The sequence below is a fragment of the Plecotus auritus genome (assembly GCF_963455305.1).
Source record: "Plecotus auritus genome assembly, chromosome: 10".
Classification (NCBI taxonomy): domain Eukaryota; kingdom Metazoa; phylum Chordata; class Mammalia; order Chiroptera; family Vespertilionidae; genus Plecotus; species Plecotus auritus.
The window spans coordinates 51,928,629-51,952,515 of NC_137785.1; the positions used below are offsets into that span (position 1 = coordinate 51,928,629).

The window sequence follows — 23,887 nt, forward strand, 5'->3', positions numbered from 1 at the left end:
AGATGATCACAGTGGATGATGGATTTCTATGTGTTAGCCTCCGTGATGAGAAGGAAGGAAACGGAACCTCCTAGTTCATGACCCCTTCTTACACTGGCTCTACCGCGGGTGGCCCTTTCTCAAGATCAGAATGGAGTCCACCAGAAGCCTCTCAGGGGCCGCAGACAAGGCATCTCTTGGTGGAGGCTGGGAGGCTTGGTAGAGGCTGGGGTGGGGGGTGGAGGGGTGGGGGGGAGAGCTGAATGCATGGTGCCTAAGTGGAGATCTGGAGGCCAGGATACATTGAGAAGACCTTTAGCAACGCCCCCCTTTATATCCAAGCAAGGTGGGCTCTCCTTTTCACATCTTATTGCACACCCTTCTGCTCTTCCTCATCTCATCTCCCCAAAGGAGTAGAAACGTGGGGTATGAGGAATGCGCTCCACCCACAGGACCACAAAACGCAGCCTCCAAACTCATATTGTCTGGGTAGAAAGCAGCTGTCTTACAAACACACCACTCGGTTCGCAAGAGGCTCTTGAAATAACGCAGAGGTGGGCTGCCCACGCGCACCCCATTGCCCCGTGCGCCCTCTTGCTCCCGGGAAAGCAGCTGTGGGCACTGAGACGTTTCCCAAGCTACCGCCAGCCCCAGAACTCCGGTAAGCCTGGAGAGAGAAAGCTCGCGGGCAGCTCCTCCGCATCCTTTCAGCGTCCGCCAGCCCCCTTCTCTGAGAGCCGGGCCCTCCGCGGGCCGCGCGTACCGCACGGAAGGGCGCATCTCCGCCCGCCGCCTCCTCTGGCGGCGGAGGCGCGTGGGGCGTGCTCCGTGGCGAGGAGCTAAAAGTTGTGTGCCCACTTGGTAAGGGGGAGAGCCAGGGAGCCAGCGCGCGCCAGCGCAGGGGGGAAGGCAGAGAGGGGGCGGGGAGGGGGGCTGCTTACACGAATTTCCAAGTGGTAGACCTGCCTCTGCGCGCTGCCCAATGAGATCCATCAGGGGAGGCACCCGGCTCACTTTTCCACATCACTTCACAGTTACATTTGGCAGGCAGGCGGGCTCGCACGCCGGAGCGCTCAGCCCGGAATTCTTGGATTTCTTTGGAACCTCCCTGCCTCCTGGAAGCTCCTCGGCCGTGGCGGGTGTGCGGGTTTGCGCACAGACGGGAGCGTCCGCCCAGCCGCTGCACTTGGGGCTGCGGACACCCAGAGCCCAGCGCTCCCGCCCCGCGTCTCCGCGCCCAGCCCCGCAGCTCCGACAGGCATGAACGGGATCCGGAGGCGCCTGCCCAGCGCGCGGGGACTGCTCGGTACTCGCCGCCCTCGGGAGCCGACCCCGAGTCCCTCCAGCCATTTGTGAACCAAGAGGCTTGAAATTCGCCAGCGCGGAGCCAGCCCAAGTAAGTACCCCCCCACACCCTTTTTTTTTCCCCCCTCCACGCCCCGAGGACCCAGGAGGGACGTTTCTTTTCGGAATTCCCCTGCCCCTTCCCACACCTTGGACACCTTGCGCGCCTCCTTCCGCTCAGATGCGGGATGCGGGTTCCCAGCCCAGGCGCCGGGCTGAGCTGCGTCTCCTTCCCCGAGATGCACAGCCCATGGGGCGCCTCCGAATTTTGCGTGACGATTTTTGCAAACCGCCGTGACAGTAGATCCTGGAGAGTAGCAAGCAGGCTGAGTCCCCCTCGCTCCCCCCACTCCAGTTTTCCTGCCGGTCTCCCTCCTCGCGGTCGCCTGGCGAATTCCGCCGCTTCCGGACCCGGGCAGGCGCAGCTGCGGCCGCGCGCCTTCACTGCGGGGGCCGCGCGGGGATGGGAAGCACCTGCCGCTGAGGACGAGGCGGGTGCACGCCGGCGAGGGAAGCAGGCGACGGAGCCGGGGTGCCCCCTTGCCGGTTTGCTGCACCCCTCCCCGCCAAGAGAGGGAGGGCGACCCCTCGGTGGGGCTGCGGATCGCGACTCTGCAGCCCAAACCCCCGCGCCAGGCTTTCCCACAAGTGGCTGCTCCAGCCTGGAGGCGCGGCGCCGGCTGCAAACTTGCGGGATCCCGCGCCGCCCCGCGGCTCTGCAGACTCCAAGACGCTGCCCTGCACCCCGGCAGGACCCCCAGGCAGCGTCCTTTCTCAGCCGGCGAGACTGAGCTCTCAGAGGCCCCCGGAGCCGGGGACGTCTCGGTTCCCCCACCCCCTCCCAGCGCCTGCAGAACCTGGAGCTGCGCTTTCTGTCATCTCACGGCTTCCACCCGTTAACCCTTGGGGGGCGGGCCGCACCCCTCGCAGGACCCGAGGAAGAGAGGGCTCTCGCCTGGGTTCTGCGTAACAGGTTCCTAAGGGACCTGCCCCGGGTCTCCCAGGCTCTAGCCGAGGCTGGAGACGGTGAAGACCGGGCCCCCGCCAACGGTGATGCCAACAGGTATCTACATTTTCCTCCGCTTTTTCCCTCCCCAAGACCACCCCCCCCCAATGTGGCCGAAATCTCAAAGTTTCCTTATCGTGGACCCTTCCCCGTAGGCACAGAGCCGGTGGCAAGTGAAGGACTCGCCCTCTGCCTCCGCGAGCAGAGAGAGCAGCTGTTTGCTTGGGTTGCTAAATGTAAGAAATCAAACAACATTAATTGTTGATTGTTGCACACGCACAACATTAGTCTGTAATGGCAACCCGCGCTGGCAGCTGCTCACTTGGGCTCCAATTAAAGGCTGGAGCTTAGCATGGAGCAAGCCGGAGGGAGACAGGGTCCTTTCAACTTTACCACCCTTTTCCTGAAGATTCCACAAGAGTTTTTCCCCTTGAAGAGGCAGGAGCCCTCACTCCTTGAGCGCCACAGCTGCTAATGACCTCAGCCGGCTGGGCTGCTGTCTGCACCGGCTCCCCAGGACTTGTGGGCTGGCCCTGGGAAGGAGGGGACGCCGAGGAGGTAGGCAAGGGCACTGCCCTCGGGCTCCCCGAGGAGGGACTGGGGTTGGTCGGAGCCCTTGGGAAGAGCCGGTCCCCTGACGGCCATCTCCATGGTTAGCAGCCCAGGGAGGTTCATTACAGGAGCTTTCCAACTGGAAAGTAGACGTGGGAAAGAGATATTTATGTAAGACTGGAGTGTGGGATTTCCCCTCCGTTCACCCTCGCCTCGCGGCTGTACCTCACTGCATGCAAAATGAGCCCCATCCTTCACGCCAGACACAGCCGAGATCCCTGCCTGGCTGCTGCCTTCGCCTTCACCAGCTGTGTCCACTTTTGCAGGGGGTTCATCTGGAGTGTGTCTGTGTGCGTGTGTGTGCGTGTGTCAGAGAGAGAGAGAGAGGGAGAGAGAGAGGTTTCTCCACTGAGAGACCTGATACCATTGAAGAATGTTCTCTGAGGGTTACATTTTCTTTTCCACTCCAAGGGAGTTCTCCATAATTATCGTGTCCAGACATGTTTTCCCACTTCCCCGAGCTCTGTGGCTGAAAGAAATTGGAGGGCTAGCCCTCTTATTAAATAATACCATGAATCATAATATTTTGTAAATCTGCTTTAGCAGATTTGAAGCGCCCCCGTCACATAGCCATTCCACGCTGGAGCAGTTGCGGGATTTTAAGTCACCTGTGATCTGTTCTTTTCTGGGTCCTGCAAAGGGCTCCGAGTTGAGAGAAAAAAAAAAATCTGTTGGGAGAACAGAGAAGAGCCCCTCGGCAACTCTGGGGCTCACTTCCTCCAGGGCTGGCCATCTTCCTTACTCTGTTCCCCACATGCCCAAAGGAGTGGCAGGGTACCCCCTGACCATCACAAAAGGGCTAGATGTTTGGGGGACACGGGCTCATGTTTTCTGAAATTTGTGCAGTGATTCTGTCATTCAAACTTTTAAATCTCTCTCCTGCAATTAGTGTTACTATTAAAATTAAATTCTTTGGTTTAATTCAAGTCTCAATCTACAATCTCCTAAAACTCTCAAGATTCCAGATAGGTACCTCCCTCCACCCAAGATGCTAGCATTTGGGGGCTACAGTCTGGGTACCTGGCATGGATTTCGGAGGCTCTTGAGGGTCTTAGGAATTGAGCTGCAGAACATTTTGCCAGCAGCCCTCACTCGAAGAGCAGCTCCGGGTGCCTGCTCTGCACGCATCGGCTCTAAAGGGAAGGGAGTCTTTAACCTGGAAAATAACTTTATCGGAGTATTGTGCAGAACTCTGGCCAAGGCAGCAGCTGTCCAAAGCCACCCCTGAATTTAGCAGTGAGCGCTCTTTAAGTAGCCAACGGTGGTATGCTGGATGTGAAAAACAGCCCCTAAAACATGCTCCGCAGGATGGAATAGACCACTGGATAAAGTATTTTTCAAGGCTGTCATATGCGTGCACTCCCGATGCAACATTTCCTTGTGAGGTATTTAAGGTCGTGTACGCCTGGTTCCCAGCGTGCATCGGGTCGTTGGAGCAAAACTAGGAAACTCCGCAGAATGAGGGTATAATGATTCTATTCAAGAAATTGTGCCTCTGGGCTTTGCTTCTGGGATCCTTCCACTGTGTATTGGTGAGGGAGAAGGGACAAGCACAGAGAGGAAAGTTAGACTCCATACTTCAGCTGTTCGGAAAAACCTAAGTACGTAACGCTCTACAGAAAAATAAGCATCTTTATTTTCCTACTCAAGGTGGCACTCCTTATAGCTCCCTCAGCATTCCAATGGAGCAAATTTTCCACGCAAAACCAGAAGCTTCTCATGGGTAGAAGGACATTCCATTTATATTTCCAACAACACTTTTCCGGCCCATCAGCAAAGTTTTGCGTTTGACAAACTCAGGAACAAGCAGAATCAGAGCAGCCTTTTAATTAGCGACGCGCTCGAAGGTCCCAAGGCTCCTGCGGAAATCCCGTGCCAGGGGTGCTGCTGGCTTCAGTCATTTGATATTTCTTACACTGCTATGCAGAGAGGCAGGAAAGAATGCAGTTTTCTCTTTGTTTTCGGCACTGTTGGCATTCACAGCTGAAATGGATTAACTTTGCTTTTTAGTTTGGGAAGCGGCTCCAAACTTTGGTTTATTATACACCTGCTACGGAGCATAGAATGAAGTCACAGCTGGTTCTTGTGCGTGCATACACACACACACACACACACACACACACACACACTCACACTCACACACTTCCCAGAAAAACATGTCCATATAACGAACTCATTTATTGGTTCAAGTATGAGATTTTTATCATGTTCCTTTGGCCATTTCATCTGCCTTAGGTCATTTGACTTGCCCCCTGGCTCTTGAATTTGTATGTCAGCCAGTCTTTTAAAAACAGTACATCTGTGTGTGGTGTGGCGAGATCTCATTCATGTATATGCTTGTGAAATAGAATACTATTTTGATGGATCTGATTTAGTGGGGTTTAATTCACCCAAGAGCTATTAGTCCCATCTCATTTCATTCCCCTGGAAGTTGCTAAATAGTCGATTTCTGCTGAACGGAACCGGTTTCAGGTGTAACCGTGAGCAGAAAATGAGTTGAACCTGGCAACTTCAAAAGGTCAAAAAAGAAAAAAGTTCAAGAGATGCCAGGTAGCTGCGTCTCCCCTACGGTGCCATGAACTGAATCTCCATCGCCACTTCATGACAAATCCCCAGGACCCTTACAGTATTCTGTTCCTATTTACAAGTGCTATTCTTCTGTAAATATCACACCACCCTCCTCCCCCTTCTAGCTTTATAAGTCTTTTCTTTTAAGTTCTATTAGTAGGTAGAAGTACAGAGTTGTGATTTCCGGGTGTCTCTTTGGAAAAGCATTATAAAAGAGTAACACTTTTATTTAGAATCTTCTAGCCTTCCTTACCTTCACTGCCAAAGACAACTGCAAACGTTAGAATGATGACTGGTTGAGGGCTTAGCACAGAGTTAGTGCTCAGTAAACATTAATTTGATGCATTAACAGTGAGCAAAGACGGTGCCTTCTCAATAAAGGGGAGGGCAGGACACAGTCATATCCTAAGTCCAATATTGTGATGATCTACCTCCGTTTTCTCTACACAAGTTTCAGAAATTGTACTGAGTTTATTTTTAGAGTCTCTCTTTCTGTCTCTCTTGAAATCAGTGTTATTCATGTTGCACAAAGCGTATTTTTTTCCCCTTTGAAATCATTTGAAAATGCTGTGGGATATAAAAGTGACATAAGTCAGCTTTGTAAAAATGAGAATGCCTCCAAAACTAGACTTGCATCAAGCGTGCTATTAAACTGCATGTGATGCAAAGTTATATTGTATTGGGGAAAAAATGCTCTGGTTATGGAAGTGTTGCTTGTGTTAATCAGTGTGGGTACCTTCCTCTCCTGGGAAAGTATAAAAAAATCACCAAGAAAGACTTATTCATCACCTTCTCTCTGTAATATATTTTTTAATTTAAATGGAACAGTTTATATTCCCCTCGTGAACAAGTCTGAGTTGTCTTAGAAGACAGTTACTCTGTACTCCTGTATATTGCTTTGAATCAGCAGGATACCTGGCTTTTACATATACACACAGGAAAATGTGTGTGTGTGTGTGTGTGTGTGTGCGCGCGCGCGTGCGTGTGTTTGTGTGTGTGAGTGAGCATGTGTAATTTTGTGGATGTGTCTACTGATATTTTAAGCAAATTGAATATCTCACAAAGGAATAGAAAACAGAATCTTTTTAATCCTTGCTATGTATATAACTAAGTGAGAATATCATCAAAGTATATTCATGCTCCATTAGCAGTAAGAACAATATTTTCCAGGCATTGTTTCTTTCTAGGTAGATTAATGCATAAAATATGATTATTTGACTCCTGGTGTGACACGAATAACAAAATATGTAGATGGGGAGTGATGGAAATATCACCAGGGAATGCTTTCTTTCTTGTATATGCAACCTCATCTCCAAAATTTGATATAACAATTACCAGGGCACACGCCATTCTCTACTAGTCGATTGCCGTTTCAGCTTGACAAACAGAATGAAACTTTTCTGTATCCAAAGAGGCCCATCCTCAAAATGAGGATGCGCATGAGTATGAAAGAAGTTCTATATGTCTTTATTGCAGTGAAACATACTTGTCTTTGAGTTTCACTGACATTTGGTAGCTGGAGCTAGTCTACTCTTTCTAGAATCTAGCAATTTAGTTAATTTTCATGAACTACACATTCCCTGTGACATCTCGATGCTATTTCTGTTAAATGATTGCTTGCTCTCTATCCGGCCGTCTACCCGGTCTTCTGGGTCCGTAGTTCATGGGAACAGCGTCCGTGGGTGGCGTTTCAGCCATAAAGTCTGAAACTTGAGAGAATGACAGGGAAGTGCACTTGTAAGGTGGTTACCACGTAGCATACTCTAATTGGCAGGATCTTGGCTTCTTATACTCGGCTGCCTTTCGGTCTCAGTATTGCAGACTCCGTGGGCCTGGTTGTGTGATGGAACGGATTTTCATCATTTCCACTTTTCTTAAGCAAGAAGGGAGAGCTTCTAGTTTCTATCCTCAGTGGTGCTAAAATTCCTTGACGTGCACAGCGTAAGTTTGTTGAGTATTTTTGGAAGCAGACACTGTCTGAACCAAGTCTCTAACGGGCATTAGCTTCACTGAGCTCCCCAGTGGGAAGTGGTTAGATATCACTTTGGCCTCCTCTTTGTGTGCCAGGGACACCCTGCCTGCCCCAATCTCAGGAAAGTACAGATGACTGTGAAATGCAGTGGGGTTTTTCTTGTAGAAGGAAAGTGCCGGCTCATGTTTTTTAATGAGTGGTTACAACTCGGCTGAAAGGGAATCTCTCTGGTGTGGAAGTGCATTTCTAGCACTCTGCCTTCTCAGGAGAAAATAACGATAAACAATGCCATGGCATCTATTGCAAAGGGAGACAGGGTGGAGTGGGGGTGGGGTGGGTAAAACTACAACCCTTTGGAGGCCTAATAAAACTACTTGGAGGCATTAATTGCATGTTAGTTGCAGGTAGGGAAAGCTATTTATGAAACGGTGTTTTATTTATATCCAACTGGGTCCATGCCATTTATTTTAAAATCAAGGGTTGGAAAAAAGGTTATTTTACTTATTACCTATCTACATAGAACACTGCAATTTCCCCCAGTGATGTACACAGCAAGAAATTGAAATAAAATAATTTCATAAAATCAGTTAAAACTCGTTGTTAAGCACATGAAGCATTCCATAAAAACTATTATTGCTACTTTGACAATGAGTTTTATATATCTTCTCTTGTATAATTTTTTCCCCCTGTAATCCTTCCAGTTAGGTATTATTAAACACAGAGCATCAGTTTCCTTGTCTGCCACAATTTGAAATTAATTTGCCATTTACATTCTGAATGATAGAACTATGATTCAGATTACTCCAGAGTCAATGTTCTTAACCACTGTGCGTCGGAGCTCCCCACAGTTCATCTGTGTTACAAAGATGGTAAGCATAAGATTGATTCCTATTGGTTGCTGTGATTTAAAGGGTCTTGTTGGCTTGCAACCTTGCAACCTTGGTTGGCAGTTCTCCAGGTGAAATTCAAGGGCAAGGAGAGACTGGAGAAAGGGGCCAACGATTCCACATTGGTAGGTGGCTTGTTTTTTTTAAATACATTTTATTGATTTTTTTACAGAGAGGAAGGGAGAGGGATAGAGAGTTAGAAACATCGATGAGAGAGAAACATCGATCAGCTGCCTCCTGCACACTCCCTCTGGGGATGTGCCTGCAACCAAGGTACATGCCCTCGGCTGGAATCGAACCCTGGACGCTGGAGTCCGCAGGCCGACGCTCTATCCACTGAGCCAAACTGGTCAGGGTGGTAGGTGGTGTTTTAATAAGCAAGGGAACTTACATAGGAGCCTTGACTTGGGCAACCACAGACAAGTTGCTCCCTGCACCCTCCTGAGAGAATCTTAAAAGTTTACACAGAGGCTTCAATAGGTTCAGTCTTATATTCAGTCCACAGGGTCCCAATCGTACCTTGCTCTCTCCAAGCTGCGTTCTTGAAGTAGCTCCTAGTGGAGGAACAGTGGGCAGGACCTACATTCCAAGGGCCAGGAGGGGTAAAGAGCCTCCTCCGACTGCCCCAGGCCAGCTGGAGGGTCCACCGGTGGTCACGTTCTCTCCATGACCTCCTCCAACAAATGGCCAGTAAAGATTGTTTTCATGCCTTCTGTCACCGACTAGTGCATTGTGAGCAAGTGATACAGGGACAGCAAAGGATGTGGCCTTTAAATGAAGAAGGAGGGATTTAAATGAGACTTGAGAAATGGCTTCCTGGCACTACCTGTCTTTAATGAGTGTTGCATTTCCACTCCTCTTTTTTACTTACAAATTGATTTTTAGAGAGAGAAAGGGAAGGGGGAAGGGGGTGAGAGAGAGAGAGAGAGAGAGAGAGAGAGAGAGAGACATAGATCTGTTGTTCCCTGTATTTATGCATTCATTGGTTGATTCTCGAACGTGTCCTTAGTGGGAATTGAACCTGCAACCTTGGTGTATCGGGATGATGCTCTAACCAACTGAGCTACTGTGCCAGGGCCTCCACTCATCTTTCTGAGATTACCTCCATGCAGCTCTGCTTTAAGCAAGTCCAATACCACAGACTTATCTGCAATAGCTTAACTAACTTTACCATTTAAGAAAGTTTTTATAAATAAAGGCCTGGTTCTATCCTATATAATAAAACCCTAATATGCAAACTGTCCCCTCGACTGGGAGTTGGACAGGGGGCGGGGCCTGCTGGCCAACTGCCTGTGGACCCTCCCCCTAGCTGGCCCAGCTTGATGGGTGGACTGGCTGGACCCTGCCCGTGCATGAATCTGTGCACTGGGCCTCTAGTAACTCTATAAAAGGGGGTCTTATTTTGACCCCCTTGACCTTATCACGGGCCTCGTCTCCCCATTCTGAAATGTCTGTAACTGACAGAGAAGCTCTGACTCCCTCTTGGGAAAAAGAGAAGGCATTTATGTATTTATTCATTTATTTTTGCCAAAATAACCAATCGTTAGAGAACTTAAAGAAACTAAAGCTTCCGGTAGAAAAAGAGGAGCCTGTCAATAAAGGAGCAAAATGGATTTGGCAGGTATTATTTTGGCAAACGATATGCCTTTGGGTGGATAGGCACAGCGGTATAAGTACTAGTAGATGGTTTAATGCCAAGAAGAGACAATCAGGAAGGTTGTGGCTGAGGGGAGAGAGAAGCAGACAAACAAATACATGTTTATGTGTGTGTACAGAAAACATTGAGAATGCTATTCTGCCCAGGGAGTCTGGGGAATTCTGAAGGTTTTACGGAAGGCGATTCTCTTGAATGACTTATATTTGGACACATGCATGTATCCTCTCCAAGAACCATTTCTACCTGTTCAGCTGCAGTCCTCCAGCGCCTGGCGTGAATTGCACTGGGCCACACGCTGACTCGCATCCCCGGTGTTCCTGAAATACCACTTTGAATTCAGTGTGCATTTACCTGTTTTGAAACAGCTTGCTAATGGCTCTAAATTCAAGGTCAGAAACATTTTTAATAGAAACTCTCAGGTCCTGTGTGTCATTTTTGCCTCCATGAAATATTGTGGCCACTAAGCCCAGTGGATCATAAAAGCATAATTTCCTGTCAACCACAATCATCTGCTGGATTGAATCCTAAAGTGTCTATAAAAGCCCATTTTTATTGTAGACGTCACCTCTCGGTGTGTGGCTCAGCGTTTGGAACTTTAGGCTGTTTACAAAATCGATGGTGCAGTATGTTTCTGGGTAATGACTTAACGTATTTGAGGGGGGACTGGCCAAGTTCACCTTGATCGGATGTTGGGGTCAGGAGACCGAGATCCAGGTTGTAATTAGAACTATGTTGAAACTGGGAGTGTGAATGAAAAGTTGGATTGCAGGCAGTTTACCCAAGAGAAGAGCTATCTTATGGGGGAATTCCAAGCCCTTTTTGATTTGTAGGAATTCCAGAGAGACTGTGAAATCTCTTCATCTCACTCTCTGGGTGTAAATCAATGTAGCAGCATTATAATAAAGTGGATTGCCGAGCCAGACATACAGATTGTGGTTAGAAAATCTAAAAATAAATTGATTTTTTTACCCAAGCTTTACAACCTTCCACAATTTCTTCATCCTTGCATAGAGTTCAGCAGTCGGTGTAGCAGTTGCTATTCAGAATGTTTATTAATTCTGATAACAGTGCCATCACATTAGGTGGCATCTCAAGAATTCTTATATAGCTATTTTCTGATCATCAGAGAGGACACTATTAGCCCTGCCCATGGCAGAGTTGCAGGCATATAAACAGTGTGGCTCTCATTGTCACCGTAGAATCCCATTTCTCTCCAAGTGGCAGACTTCACTGAAGGGAAGGCCATGTCTCACCACCTCCTATAAAATAGCATATGCAGCCTGGCCAGTGTGGCTCAGTGGTTGAGCGTCCACTTATGAACCAGGAGGTCATGGTTCACTTTCCAGTCAGGGCATATGCCCGGGTTGTGGGCTCAATCCCCAGTAGGGCATGTGTAGGAGGCAACTGACCAATGATTCTCTCTCATCATTGATGTTTCCATCTCATTCTCCCCTCCCTTTTGCTCTGAAATCAATGAAAATACATTTTTAAAAAAGAAAAAAAAATGCAGGTGCGTATGGACACACCAGCTAGAGGGACAGGATTCTCGTGTCACTCCCAATGCTGATATAAAGTGGGGGAGGAATATTATGACATCATACAAATCCCTGTGTATTCATATACTTCAGTGCAGGGTTTCTGATATATGTGTGTGGTCCCGTATACGGAGTGATAGTTAGTAGGTTATGGGCGCAGCTTCAAATGACACTGAGCAGGGAGTGAATTTCCCATCCCATCACCATGGACTCCTTCAAGTCTTCTCAAGAAAGTGGTCTGAATGGGGAGCTGTCTTATTCTCGGAAATACCCGGCTTTGCAGATGGTAGTCATCAAATTCCAGATAGTAGCATCTGCATCCAAGGAGAGATGGTTGAAATGCAGAATCGCAGGCCCTGCCTCGATTCACTGGTTCAGAATCTGCATTTTACCTAGAGTTACAGGTTCCTTGGATGTAGACTGAAGTTTGAGATGCACCCCCACAATGGTGTCCTGGGGTAGCTCTTACTGGACGCCTCAGAGCTGATTGCTAAACAGATCAGGACCTGCCCTAGAGCTGGTTAACAGTCATGCTAACCTTGACTTAGGTCATGGCGGAGATATTGGTAGCATGGGACTCAGACATTGGGCATTCTGTTGGTTTCCTTTTCCGGAGCTACATGTTACATATTGAACAGCACACCCTTGCCTCTAACTGCTGCTGGTCTTGCCTTTTAAGAAAGAGAGAGACGACCGAGACTTTGCCATTGTCTAGTTCAGGGAACATAAGATATTGCTTAACATAGCAATTTCTCTGTGCTTCAGTCTGCTTTTCTCTAAAATGGGAATGATAATAAAGTCATAATAGTACTAGGGTTATTTTGAAGAGTAGGTATAAATACATACATGTGTGTTACATCTAATGTGTGTAGATAGGTATTTGTTTATAGTCTGTATTGATGACTTAGCATATCCATACATAAAGTGTGTGTGCGTGTTTAGTCCATCTTGATGGAATATTTGCCAAATGTTTTCTAAGTGTTCACTTTAATTATTTTTGTAGAAAATAATATTGGCTTTCCATTTTTAAGTAAATTTTAAAATATTTTTATTGACTTCAGAGAGGAAGGGAGGGAATGAGAGGTAGAAACATCAGTGATGAGAATCACCAATCAGCTGCCTCCTGCACGCCCCCTACTGGGTATTGACCCCTCAACCTGGGCATGTGCCCTGACCGAGAATTGAATCAGGACCTCCTGGTTCATAGGTCGAACCTCAGCCGGTGAGCCAGGCTGGGTAGGCTTTAACTAAATACTTTAAAAACTGAAAGCGTTTTAATAGAATTTAAAGTAACGGTATAAGTGATTCAAGAACGTGGCAGCATTGGAGGAGGGGTGCAGGAGTGTTTCGGGACTAGAAGCGCGCACAGAGGGGTAGAGGGAATGAACAACAGAGAAGCAGAAGGGTTTCTGCAGAGTCGGGCTGATTTCTTCCTGGAGCTCCGCCAGGGCTCTGCCACCCACTGCGGGTGTTGGCCAAGTCACTCCCCCTTTCTCTGAAAAAGGAGGGGCTGCATTGGAATAGCACTCGTCTGTCTCCCACTCCCTCTCCGTGGGAGGGTATGTATTTTTATTCTCAAAGCTTAGGAGAAATCAAACATGCCTTTCTCTTCACAGAGAACTGGCAGAGAAGAAGGGACCCTACAGACGTGTACACTGTAGCAGCTGTGACTAGGATGAACTTGGTGGGTAGGGAGAAGATGCCATGATCCTGGACTGGATGAGCTAGTGAGTCATGACTGGGAAACTACCCTAGGTGCTGGCTCATTCCGAGATCCTGGACTAGTCAGTAGTCTGGCCTGTCTGTCCATGGCTTGACTTAAATGCCCTTTCACACCTATCCCTCCCCAGTTGGGAACTCACTTCTCAACATGTAGAGGACACTGCCCCCAGGAAGCCTTCTGTGATGCTGCCAAGATGAGAGGCATACTCATCCCTCTGGTCTCCTAACTGTTCTCAGACTGTGTTTCCCTGGATATTGTATTTATTTCTTAGTCTTTACCCTTTAGACTCTTTGGTCCCTGAAGATAAGCTCTCTGACCTATTTGCCTTTCCATTCCCAGTATAGGACACTCAGTATGTGCTCATCAGATGTTTATATAATGACAGGAGGGGCTGTGGTAGGAGAGAGAATTTTGGAGCTCGATTACCTAGATTGAAATAGTGACCTGCTTCTTATCAGAGGTATTCTTTGGGCAAGTCACTTAATTATTCTGTGCCTCAGTTTTGAACAAAACAGTACAAAGCCTCGTGAGCTTACTCTTAACTCTAACGTACTGTATTCACAGATAGTATCTGGGGCTTTGCATCTACCAGTATGTATGAATCCTTTCATTCAGACTAATGAAGCCATGTCATCCTATGGAATTGTTCCAGGGTCGATTGCCACCTGTTACCTGAGTCTGGCGAGTTCAGGAAGCACACTGGTCATGTCACAGTTCATCCTGAGTGCTGCGTGGTGATTTTCATCAACGAAGCGTCTTGTCCTGAGTTTCAGTGGGATGAAATGTCCCTGTCCCGGCATCATGAACAACACAGAAGATGCCAGAGTATCCTTGCAGAGTATTTGGCACAATTTAAAAATAATGGTCCATTCCAGCTTTTCCTAATAGTTTTACAAGGATTGTAATCTTTTCATCCTCTGGGTGGGTACTATTATTGTGTCCTTCCTGAACTCGCCAGTGGGTGAGCATTGGCCTATGAACCAGGAGGTTACGGTCCGATTCCTTGTCAGGGCATGTGCCCAGGTTGTGGGCTTCATCCCCAGTAGGGGGTATGCAGGAGGCAGCAGATCAATGATTCTTTCTCATCATTGATGTTTCTATCTCTCTCCCTTTCCCTTCCTCTCTTTGAAATCAATAAAAATATATTTTAAAAATATATTAAAAAATAAAATTAAAGGAGGGCTGAGTGTCCCTGATTGCTGCAGCTCTAAGGAAGGTGGTGGACATTGCTCTGAGTTGGTTCCCTATTGCAAGCTTTTCATCAATTTCCAAAACAGCTGCTGCTTGCAGTGGCCCCTGTGTTCACTTCTGGGGGTGGAGCCGCTTTTGAGGTCCAGAGTGCTAGGGACAGAGCTGAGCCCTGGCAAAATGTGACAGGCCGGGCGTTGCCACTGGCTGTCGTGTGAGATCCAATGCTGCCTGCATGGGCGGCGGAAGCCGGGTCTGCTCCTGGCAGCTGGCCTCACGCAGCCCACAGCCAGCCCAGCTCATGGCAACAACTTCCTTGCTTTTCCATTCTGAGGCAGCGTAGAACCAGGGACCTAGAGGCTGAAGGGTTGCCTACTGAATTGTTCCCAGTGGCACCTTGAGAAATCATTTTCCCACTTAATTGAATTCAGCAAGGCTCCTGTCTGGGATCTGCAGTGAACATTATTTCTTTAAAATATATAGATATTTTTTTTTGAGAGGGAAGAAATGTGTTTTGCCACGCTAAAGGTAAGCAAAAAAATGTATTTGACACCTGAGGTAATGGGGATTGTTTTCGCCCACCCCTTTCTGGATGTCCTCCACTGAAAATTGTATTTTTACCATATCCTACTCCCCAAGGAGCTTTGCATAATTGAAATCTCCTGTTTAACTGTGCATTCAGAATGGGCGTCCTGGCACTGTCCTGATTATGGCATATGCACTGGACACTGCCGGCTTTCTCTGGGGGACCATTCTGATTTCATTCCCTGGTTATTGGCGTCCTGGTGGAGAACTGTGTTCTGTTCCCCGACTAGATGGTCCCTTCTGCTGGGTTGTGGCAGCTAAGATGGTAAAAAATGGGGGAAATTTCCCTTCCCATTCTTATTCATAAATTAAAAACAAAACAAAACAACCATTGTAGGCTAGTTTCCTCACATAGTTCAGCATAAAATGAACTAGAACCCACCTTTAAACTGTTACCTTTAAACTCTTACACTTAGGACAAGCATGTCAAACTCATGTTTGTCCTAAGTGTAACAGTTTAAAGGTAACAGGAAAAGAAAGAGAAAGGAAGAGCAAGAGAGAGAGAGAGAGAAGAGGGAAAGACAGAAGATAGAGGAGAAAAAGGAAGAAAGAAAAAATAGAGGTTTCAACCTCCATACTTTCTATATAATAAAGAGGGAATATGCTAATTGACCGTCACTCTGTCACAAAGATGGCTGCACCCACAGCTGAGGCCAAGTTCCCATAAGGAGCCTTAACGAGCAATCAGCAGGGATGTGAGGCTATGCCCTTCCCCGGCCCTTTGGGGCTTGACAGGGGACCTCAGGCTGCGCCCCCCACCCGGCAGGGCTTGACAGGGGACCTCAGGCCGCACCTCCCGCCCCAGTGCCAGGCACCTGAGGCCATGCCCCCCACCTGGCGGGGCTTGACGGGGGACCTCAAGGTGCACTTCCCATCCTGGTACTGGGCTAGGGGACCTCAGGCTGCTCCCCCCGCCCCAGCACCAGGCCTGGGGACCTCAGGCCATGCTTCCCACCAGATGGGGCTTGACAGAAGACTTTAAGCCACGTCCTGCAGGCCAGGGGACCTCAGACCACACCCCCTGCCTAGCAGGGCTTGACAGGGGACCCCAGGCTGCACCCCCCACCCCAGCACTGGGCCAGGGGACCTGAGGCTGCGCCCCCTCCCCCCCGCCTGGCTGGGCTTGACAGAGGACCTCAGGCCATACCCCCCACCCAGCGGGGCTTGACAGGGGATCTCAAGGTGCACCCCCAGTGCTGGGTCGGGGGAATTTAGGCTGCGCCCCCACCCAGCAGGGTTTGACGGGGGACCTGAGGCTGAACCCCCTTCCCGGTGCTGGGCTGATGGACCTAAGGCTGTGCCCCCCACCCAGTGGGGCTTGACAGGGGATCTCAGGCTGTGTCCCCCACCTGGCGGGGCTTGATGGAGGACCTCAAGGCATGCCCCCCCGCCCCAGTCTGGGCTGGGGGACCTCAGGACATGCCCCACTTCCTGGCGCCGGGCCAGGGGACCTGAGGCTACGCCCCCTGCTCGGCAGGGCTTGACAAAGGTGGGACTGGCTGGGTCTGGATCTAGCCCAATGTGGGGGAGGGCCGGCCAGGTCTGGGTCTCACGCGATTTTGAGGTGCATGTGGGTGGGTGGGGACTTGACTCTGGGTCCCGTGGTGTGCCCCAGACTCTGACAGGAGGAAGTTTTTCATATACATTTTACTAATTTTCTTTCATCTCTGACACTTCTATTATAGCGAAAGGGCAAATAGCAATATTAAATTATTTCCTGTAATTAATCCCCTTTTAATGTGCACGAATTTCGTGTACCAAGTTACTAGTAAGAATATAAGAGGGCTTCATTAGAAAATTTTTTAAAAAAAATTTAAGAGAGTGGAAAGGAGGGAGGAAGGAAGAAAGGAAGGGAAGGAAAAGCACATTTCTATTACTGTCCGTGAAGCAGTTTTTTTTAATAAGTAACACAGATAAAATATTAACACTAAAGCTAAATAAAGCTTAAAAAAATGAAAGGACCTGTTAGCCTACTTGCTTCCATCCCTCAGATCCACTTTCTTAATGCGAGAGTTTCAGGAGGTGTCTGGTGGAGCTCATTTACCTGATTTTGTTTGAAAGCAGTGATTTTGTTGGAAAACCTGTCTCAGTGGACTTGTCTCTCTCTCCCTCCCTTTTTGCTTTCTGCAGGAAATTTCAATGAAAAGGCAAGCCGATGGATGTGGGTTGGTCTTAGAAACCCTGTGTAGATGGTGTCTGCCTCCCGAGCTGTGAACACGTGGCAGCCCCGCGAGTAAACGCTCCGCCCTGCATGATGAATTGGATGGCGGAGGACCGGAGGCGAAACAAGTAATTGTCTCATTTTCGTGCTCATTTGCTTCACCGGTGGGACCATGCCAGAACGGCTCTCGGAAGCGCTCTGGGATCTCTGGACTCCATTAATAATATTATGGATTACGCTCCCGCCCTGCGTGTACACGGCGCCCACGACTCCGTCTCAAGTTCTCCTGAGTGGATCCCGTCTGGAACTAAACAGGCTGAGTGAAGAACAGCGCATCCTGAACCGCTCCAAACGAGGCTGGGTTTGGAATCAAATGTTTGTCCTGGAGGAGTTTTCTGGACCCGAACCGATTCTCGTTGGCCGGGTAAGCTTCGTTTTTTAAGATCCCAAGTTCACGGTCGGTTCCTTGTCTTTAGCTCTTAACGTCAGACTTGTCACGGTTGCTGACACACTCACCTGTGAGTACTTTTTGCCCGATGGTTCGATAGTTTACCTCTTGGTTTCTTTGGGAATAGGAATGATCTCCTGGCAACAGTTGGAAATGTAGACACGCCACTCTTCGGGGGAAAGTTCTCATCTCCCATGCCTTCCATCCCACCATAGAAACAATAACCCTGTGTAATACACACACACACACACACACACACACACACACACACACACACACACACACACACAAGATTTTCTTTCTCGTTTCATACAAGGTGTCTCTACGCCAAACCTCTAATTTCCAGTGCTTGAAAGAGGTATGCCCGTTTGGCTCAGTTTGAGTGTATATCGCCTTGATTCCTACAATGTCGCATTTTTTTGTTTCATTTTATTTCGAGGCCATGTTTCACTCATTTCAGGTAGAATTTTCTCATTTTGTTTGTTTGTTAGTTGTGTCCATCATTAACCTATGATTCAGAAAGGGAAATTCCTCGCACGGATGCTGAACAGTGCTCCGTACGTACTGTGCTTCAGTAAACTTGGCAATAGGACCCTAGTTCATTCATCGTCAGATGGGATGAAACGCATAGAAGCAAAATTGGAACATCGTGGCGTGTGTGGCTGCATGTGTTAGACGGGGTGTACACTGGTGCTGTTGTTGTTGGCAGGTTAGGCAAGTGTTTCTTGTGCAAATCAGGGCTGCCTGCTCTCCATGGTCACACTGGGGGTTGCTGAAGACTAAACATGTTTATTCCTCAGAACCGTTCATAAGCTCCTGTTAATTTTGACACACACCATCATCATAGGTAGAATTCCAATTATGAGCCTGGCAATGGCTGATGTCCCTGATAAGCCAGATTCGGCAGTGAATCAAGCCAATGTTACTCATTTCCCAAGCGCAAAGATTGAAAGGAAAAAAACAGGAAGGGAAGTAAATGGTGATCTTTGAAACTTAAAGTTAACTCTCTGTGTTCCACTGGGAACTTCTGATGGCTCTCCTGCCTCTGCCTTGCAAAGCGAAGCGAGCCTCTCCAGGGATTGCTGTCTCATTTCCTATAGTTCCACTTGGACAAAGGAAACCTGGATGAGGAGCTTCGAATCATTCAAAGACTATTTGCTGAGCCCTCTCTATGTGGCCAGCGTTCTCTTAGACATCTCCATGGGGGGAGAGCAATGAGCAAAGCCGTGATTTCTGCCTGCCAGGTCCTCCCCTTCTGGCCAGTATTGGGTGTTTTCTATACAAGGGTTGAGTGCTCTTAGAAAAGCACTTCGTGGGCATAATCCTATTCGAACAGTAATTCCTTCCCCCTCTTTCTATGTGTATGTGTACGTGGGTATACCTTTATTTCGTAAATCCATAAGACAAAAATCTCGAGAAGATTTTTTTTTTTTTGCATGCTTGGTATAAACTCAGGTAGCAGAACTGACTGGGAGCTATTTAGAGTCATAATGCATCCCATTACTGTGACTGTTCATGTATTTCCCAGCAGAAATGTTCATGTGTTTGATAACAGGGTGCACCCCAGACCCTGCTGAGGGTGTTACTTACTGTACAGTTTTTACATCTTAACATGGTTCTAAATGTGAACAATTCTGAGTTCTAAAACACTTCTTCCCAGTGGGTTTTGAATATGGGCTTCTTGTCCAGCATCAGTTTTTTGTTTTTTTTTTTGTAAGTGCAGGACCTGAGACCTAGATGGATTAATAAAGCAAACCAAGATCACAGAGCTAGTGAGTGATCTGAGTTTGAATCCAGTTGGAGATTCCCCAGGCCAGGATTTTACCCACCCTATTCTATTATACCTTAGTAACTAGCTGCCACGCGTTTAAACTCTAATTTGTACTTAAGAGTTATTGAGCATAGCCCTGGCCTGTGTGGCTCGGTCGATTGGGCACCATCCATGCACCTAAAGGTTGCCTGTCCATTCCCAGTCATGGCACATGCCTGGGTTGCTGGCTCCATCCCCAGTAGGGGTCATGCAGGAGGCAGCAGATCGATGTTTCACTCTCACGTCGATGTTTCTCTCTCTTTCTCCTTCTTCCTTCCTCTCTCTCTAAAAATAATAAAAAATTAAACACAGAATGCAGAGTCCTTACAGTCTTATTCTCTGGTTATTCAGAACTGCTTTAGCCAGCTGTATGGCAAACAGTTTCATACCATGTGAAATCCTGGGTAATTTCATACCTGCATCATTGATAGATATCATCTGCCTGTTTCTATTAGTTAACTCTTAATGGAGGTGTATCGCACTGATGGCATCTTGTATAATAAATATAAATAAACAAACAAGCCCTGCCCAGAGACCTTACCACTTTGATCTTAATAGACAAAGTAATTACATTGGATTTTGTTTTGGACTCATAGAATCTGGTGACTAATCGCACCTCCTTTCTTGAAATGAATTAATAGAGGCATTCGGCACCTTCATGACTCAGTAACACTCAAGAAAGTCATGTTTCTTTGAGTGACAGAAATGTGGCTGATGGACCCCCAGAACTTTGAAATAGCTGACATGCTCCTGCATCTTGATGACTGTTTTTATTAATCACCTTGTCCTGCCCCTTTCCCCGGCCACTTCCCAAACAATTGCAAATTCAGAGTTAAATCTATTTTCTGAAGAACGTTTCCGTAATCATTTCCAATCATACCTGTTTCTCCTGTAAGGGAAATTGCTCCTGAATTATTCCAGTTTAGCCTTTAAGGATCTTGGATTGTAGAATAGCCAAAAATACACATCAGGGGACCGCTTCTGATTACAAGGCAGGCTGACTGTGGGGATGATCCATATCAGGATGCCCACTGGGGCTTTGTGGCGTTTTATCTCTGCACACTCTTCCACATCCGACCCCAAACCACTGCATCGCCAAGCCTCTCCCCGGGAGCTGGCTGAGGAGCCTTCGTTACTCCTCAGCACACCTGCTCTTTGAAAGACCCTCCTGCCATTCACCATGGTGAGGGTCTTGGGCCCGGCAGACTGAGTTCAAGCTCAAGGGCAGAGCAGTGTTGGAGTGATTCACTCTGCATCTATCCCCTTACACTAAGCATGTCAAAGTTGCAGCCCGTGGGCCGCATGCCTCGTTTATTTGGCCTGCGTTAGCCTTTGGGTTTGAATGCTTGCCTTACACCACCATTGTCCATCAGTAGGCAGCTGGATGCAGAGGTAGAGCTTGGCCTTAGAAATGCAGTCTCCAGAGATTTGGATATTGGCTTGGCCACGTTCTGGTTCTGAACCTTAGGGAGAATTACTAAAACTCTTCAAGAGTTATCCAGCTTGGCTCTAGCGGGTTTGGCTCAGTGGATAGAGCGTCAGCCTGCAGACTGAAGGGTCCCAGGTTCCATTCTGGTCAAGGGCACATGCCTGGGTTGTGGGCTCCATCCCCAGTAGGGGACGTGTAGGAGGCAGCTAATCAATGATTCTCTCTCATCATGGATGTTTCTCCCTCTTCCTTCCTTTCTGAAATCAATAAAAATATATTTTTTTAAAAAGAGAGTTATCCATACTGGATAAGTAAGGGTATGTCAGAATAAATAAAAGAATGTATGCATAGTGCCTACAAGTAATCATTGCCGCCATGATTGTATTAATTGTACAGGTGTGTGTGTGGTTGGAGTGGTGGACAGACTGACCATGACAACGCTGGGTGAGCCCAAGACTCAGGGAGCCCAAATACGAGCCCTTTCAGGTGACTTCAGTGAAGGGATTTTTAGGGTGTACTGCAGGGTGAAGTCAGTAAGCTCGTGGGGTGGAGTGGGAAGTTAGGTGCCCTGATTGGACAGAAACGTCACAGGGAAGGGCAGGACTACTGAGGATCCCCTGGGTCAGAAGCAATATAAGCCCATATATTTCCTGTTGAATTAAAATGAAGTTGATTCCACAGATGAGTGTGGTCATGTGATATTTGTCTTTCTCAGTTTGGCTCATTTCACTGAGCATTACATTTTCCAGGTCTATCGATGCGGTGCCAAAGCGTAAGAGATCCCTCTTTTTTACGGCTGCATAGTATTCTATAGTGTAAATGCCGGCAGCTTTTTTATCCATTCTTCTACTGATGGCACTTGGGCAATTTCCAAATCTTAGATACCTCTCTATATAAAAGCCTAAGTGACCGAACAACCGGTCGACCAGTCGCTATGATGTGCACTGACCATCAGGGGGCAGATGCTTAATGCAGGAGCTGCCCCTTGGTGGTCAGTGTGCTCCCACAGCCAACCTCCTGCAACCCCTACCCCCGCTGGCCAACCTCCCTTGGCCCTGATCAGCCCTGATCACCGGCCACGCCAAGGGACCCCACCTGTGCACAAATTCGTGCACCGGGCCTCTAGTTGTAAATAATGCTGCTATGAGCATAGGGGTACATATATTCTTTCTGATTGGTGTTTTGGGGTTGTTAGGATATATTTCCAGAAGTGGGATCACTGTGTCAAACGAAAGTTCCATTTTTAATTTTTGAGGAAACTCCATACTGTTTTCCATAGTGGCTGCACCAGTCTGCATTCCCACCAGCAGTGAACTAATGTTCCTTTTTCTCCACATCCTCACCAGCACTTGTTCTTTGTTGATTTTTTGATGATGGCCTGACGGGTGTGATGTGATATCTCATTGTGGTTTTAATTTGCATTTATCTGAAGAATAGTGACTTTGAGCATTTTTTCATGTGTCTCTTAGACATTTGTATGTCCTCTTTGGAGAAATGTCTATTCAGGTCTTCAGCCCATTTTTTAATTGAAATCTAATGAACAAAATGAATTGACCAACAAAATAAGACCTGAAGCAGGGAGGCATGTAACAATACTGATATACCTCGATGTGGGGTTGAGGGGAGGAGAAGAGATAAACTAAAGAACTTATATACTTACTAGAGGCCCGGTGCACGAAATTCATGCACTCGATGGGTCCCTCAGCCCTGTCTGTGCCCTCTTGCAATCTGGGAGCCCTTGGGGGATATCCGACTAATGGTGGGGAGCGGGCCTAAGCCAGCAGTCAGACATCCTTAGAGCTGCCACAGAGGTGGGAGAGGCTCCTGCCACCACTGCTGCACTTGCCAGCTGTGAGCCCGGCTTCTGGCTGAGCAGCACTCCCCCTGTGGGAGCGCACTGACCACCAGGGAGCAGCTCCTGCAGTTGAGTGTCTTCCCCCTGGTGGTCAGTGCACATCATAGCAACCGGTCGTTCTGCTGTTCAATTGATTTGCATATTAGCCTTTTATTATATAGGATATGCATAGACCATGGTCACGGGCAATAGGGTGGTGAAGACCTAGGCGTGGGTGGATAGGGGCTGGGAGGAGCGGGGAATGGGAAATATCTGTGGTATTATCAACAATAAAAATTTATTTGAAAATGAAAAAATAAATAAATAAAATAAAGGAGAAAAAAATAAAATGAAGTTGAAAACCATATCCAAAAGAGCCTTCCCTGTCCCATTCTGTCTGAAATATAACTGTCCCGTCTCTAATATTTCATGTCCTTGGACTATGCTTTTTGTCCTTCAAGATTGCCATTATCTCACATGCTCTATTCTTTATCTCGTTTATGACTTGTCTTTTACTAGACTGCAAATTCTACAAAGAACAATTATTTTTGGTTTCCTGTCTTCTTCACTATATATCCCCAGGTCTTAGACGACAGACTGCATACGGGAAGTGCTCAGTAAATATTTTGCGCAAACAAATGAATTAATAATTCACCTAAGTAATGGAGGAATTTACAAACGTTATATTAATTCTGCCAGATTTAGTACAAACAGCATTTTTCAATAAAGAGGCCAATGCATTGCCTTCCTGCTCTCTCTTTCATCATGGTATTTTATAGATCAGCTGGGTAGCTCAAGCATTGTTTCTATGTACTGAATGTAAAAGACGTTCTCTGAGTCAGTGATGGTGGGCAAGTGAACTTATTAAAACACTCTCTGGCCTGGCTGGCGTGGCTCAGTGGTTGAGCGTTGACCTGTGCACCAGGAGGTCACAGTTCAATTCCCAGTCAGGGCACATGCCTGGGTTGTGGGCTTGATCCCCAAAGGTGGGGGGCAGGGGGCAGTGCAGGAGGCAGCCCATCAATGATTCTCTCTCATCATTGATGTTTCTATCTCTCTCTCCCTCTTCCTTCCTCTGAAATCAATAGGAATATATTTTTAAAATATTGAAACAACTCTGTGTGGAGGCTGCAGGCTCCACTCTGGAGG

The 23,887-nt window shown here is 47.6% G+C and overlaps 1 protein-coding gene across 2 annotated transcripts in view; it reads left to right on the forward strand.

Moving 5' to 3' along the window:
* Positions 1 to 1,042: 1,042 nt before the first annotated feature.
* CDH8 (cadherin 8) overlaps positions 1,043 to 23,887 on the forward strand; it is a 335,345-nt gene continuing 312,500 nt past the window's right edge. The window contains exons 1-2 of one of the 2 annotated variants that reach the window (XM_080645709.1): positions 1,043 to 1,375; positions 17,187 to 17,641. In XM_080645709.1, coding sequence (XP_080501835.1) covers positions 17,390 to 17,641 — 252 coding nt within the window. In that variant the 5' untranslated portion in view covers positions 1,043 to 1,375; positions 17,187 to 17,389. Of the gene's footprint in view, positions 1,376 to 2,287; positions 2,387 to 17,186; positions 17,642 to 23,887 lie in introns of those variants that run through there. The other variant, XM_080645710.1, reaches the window with a different exon arrangement.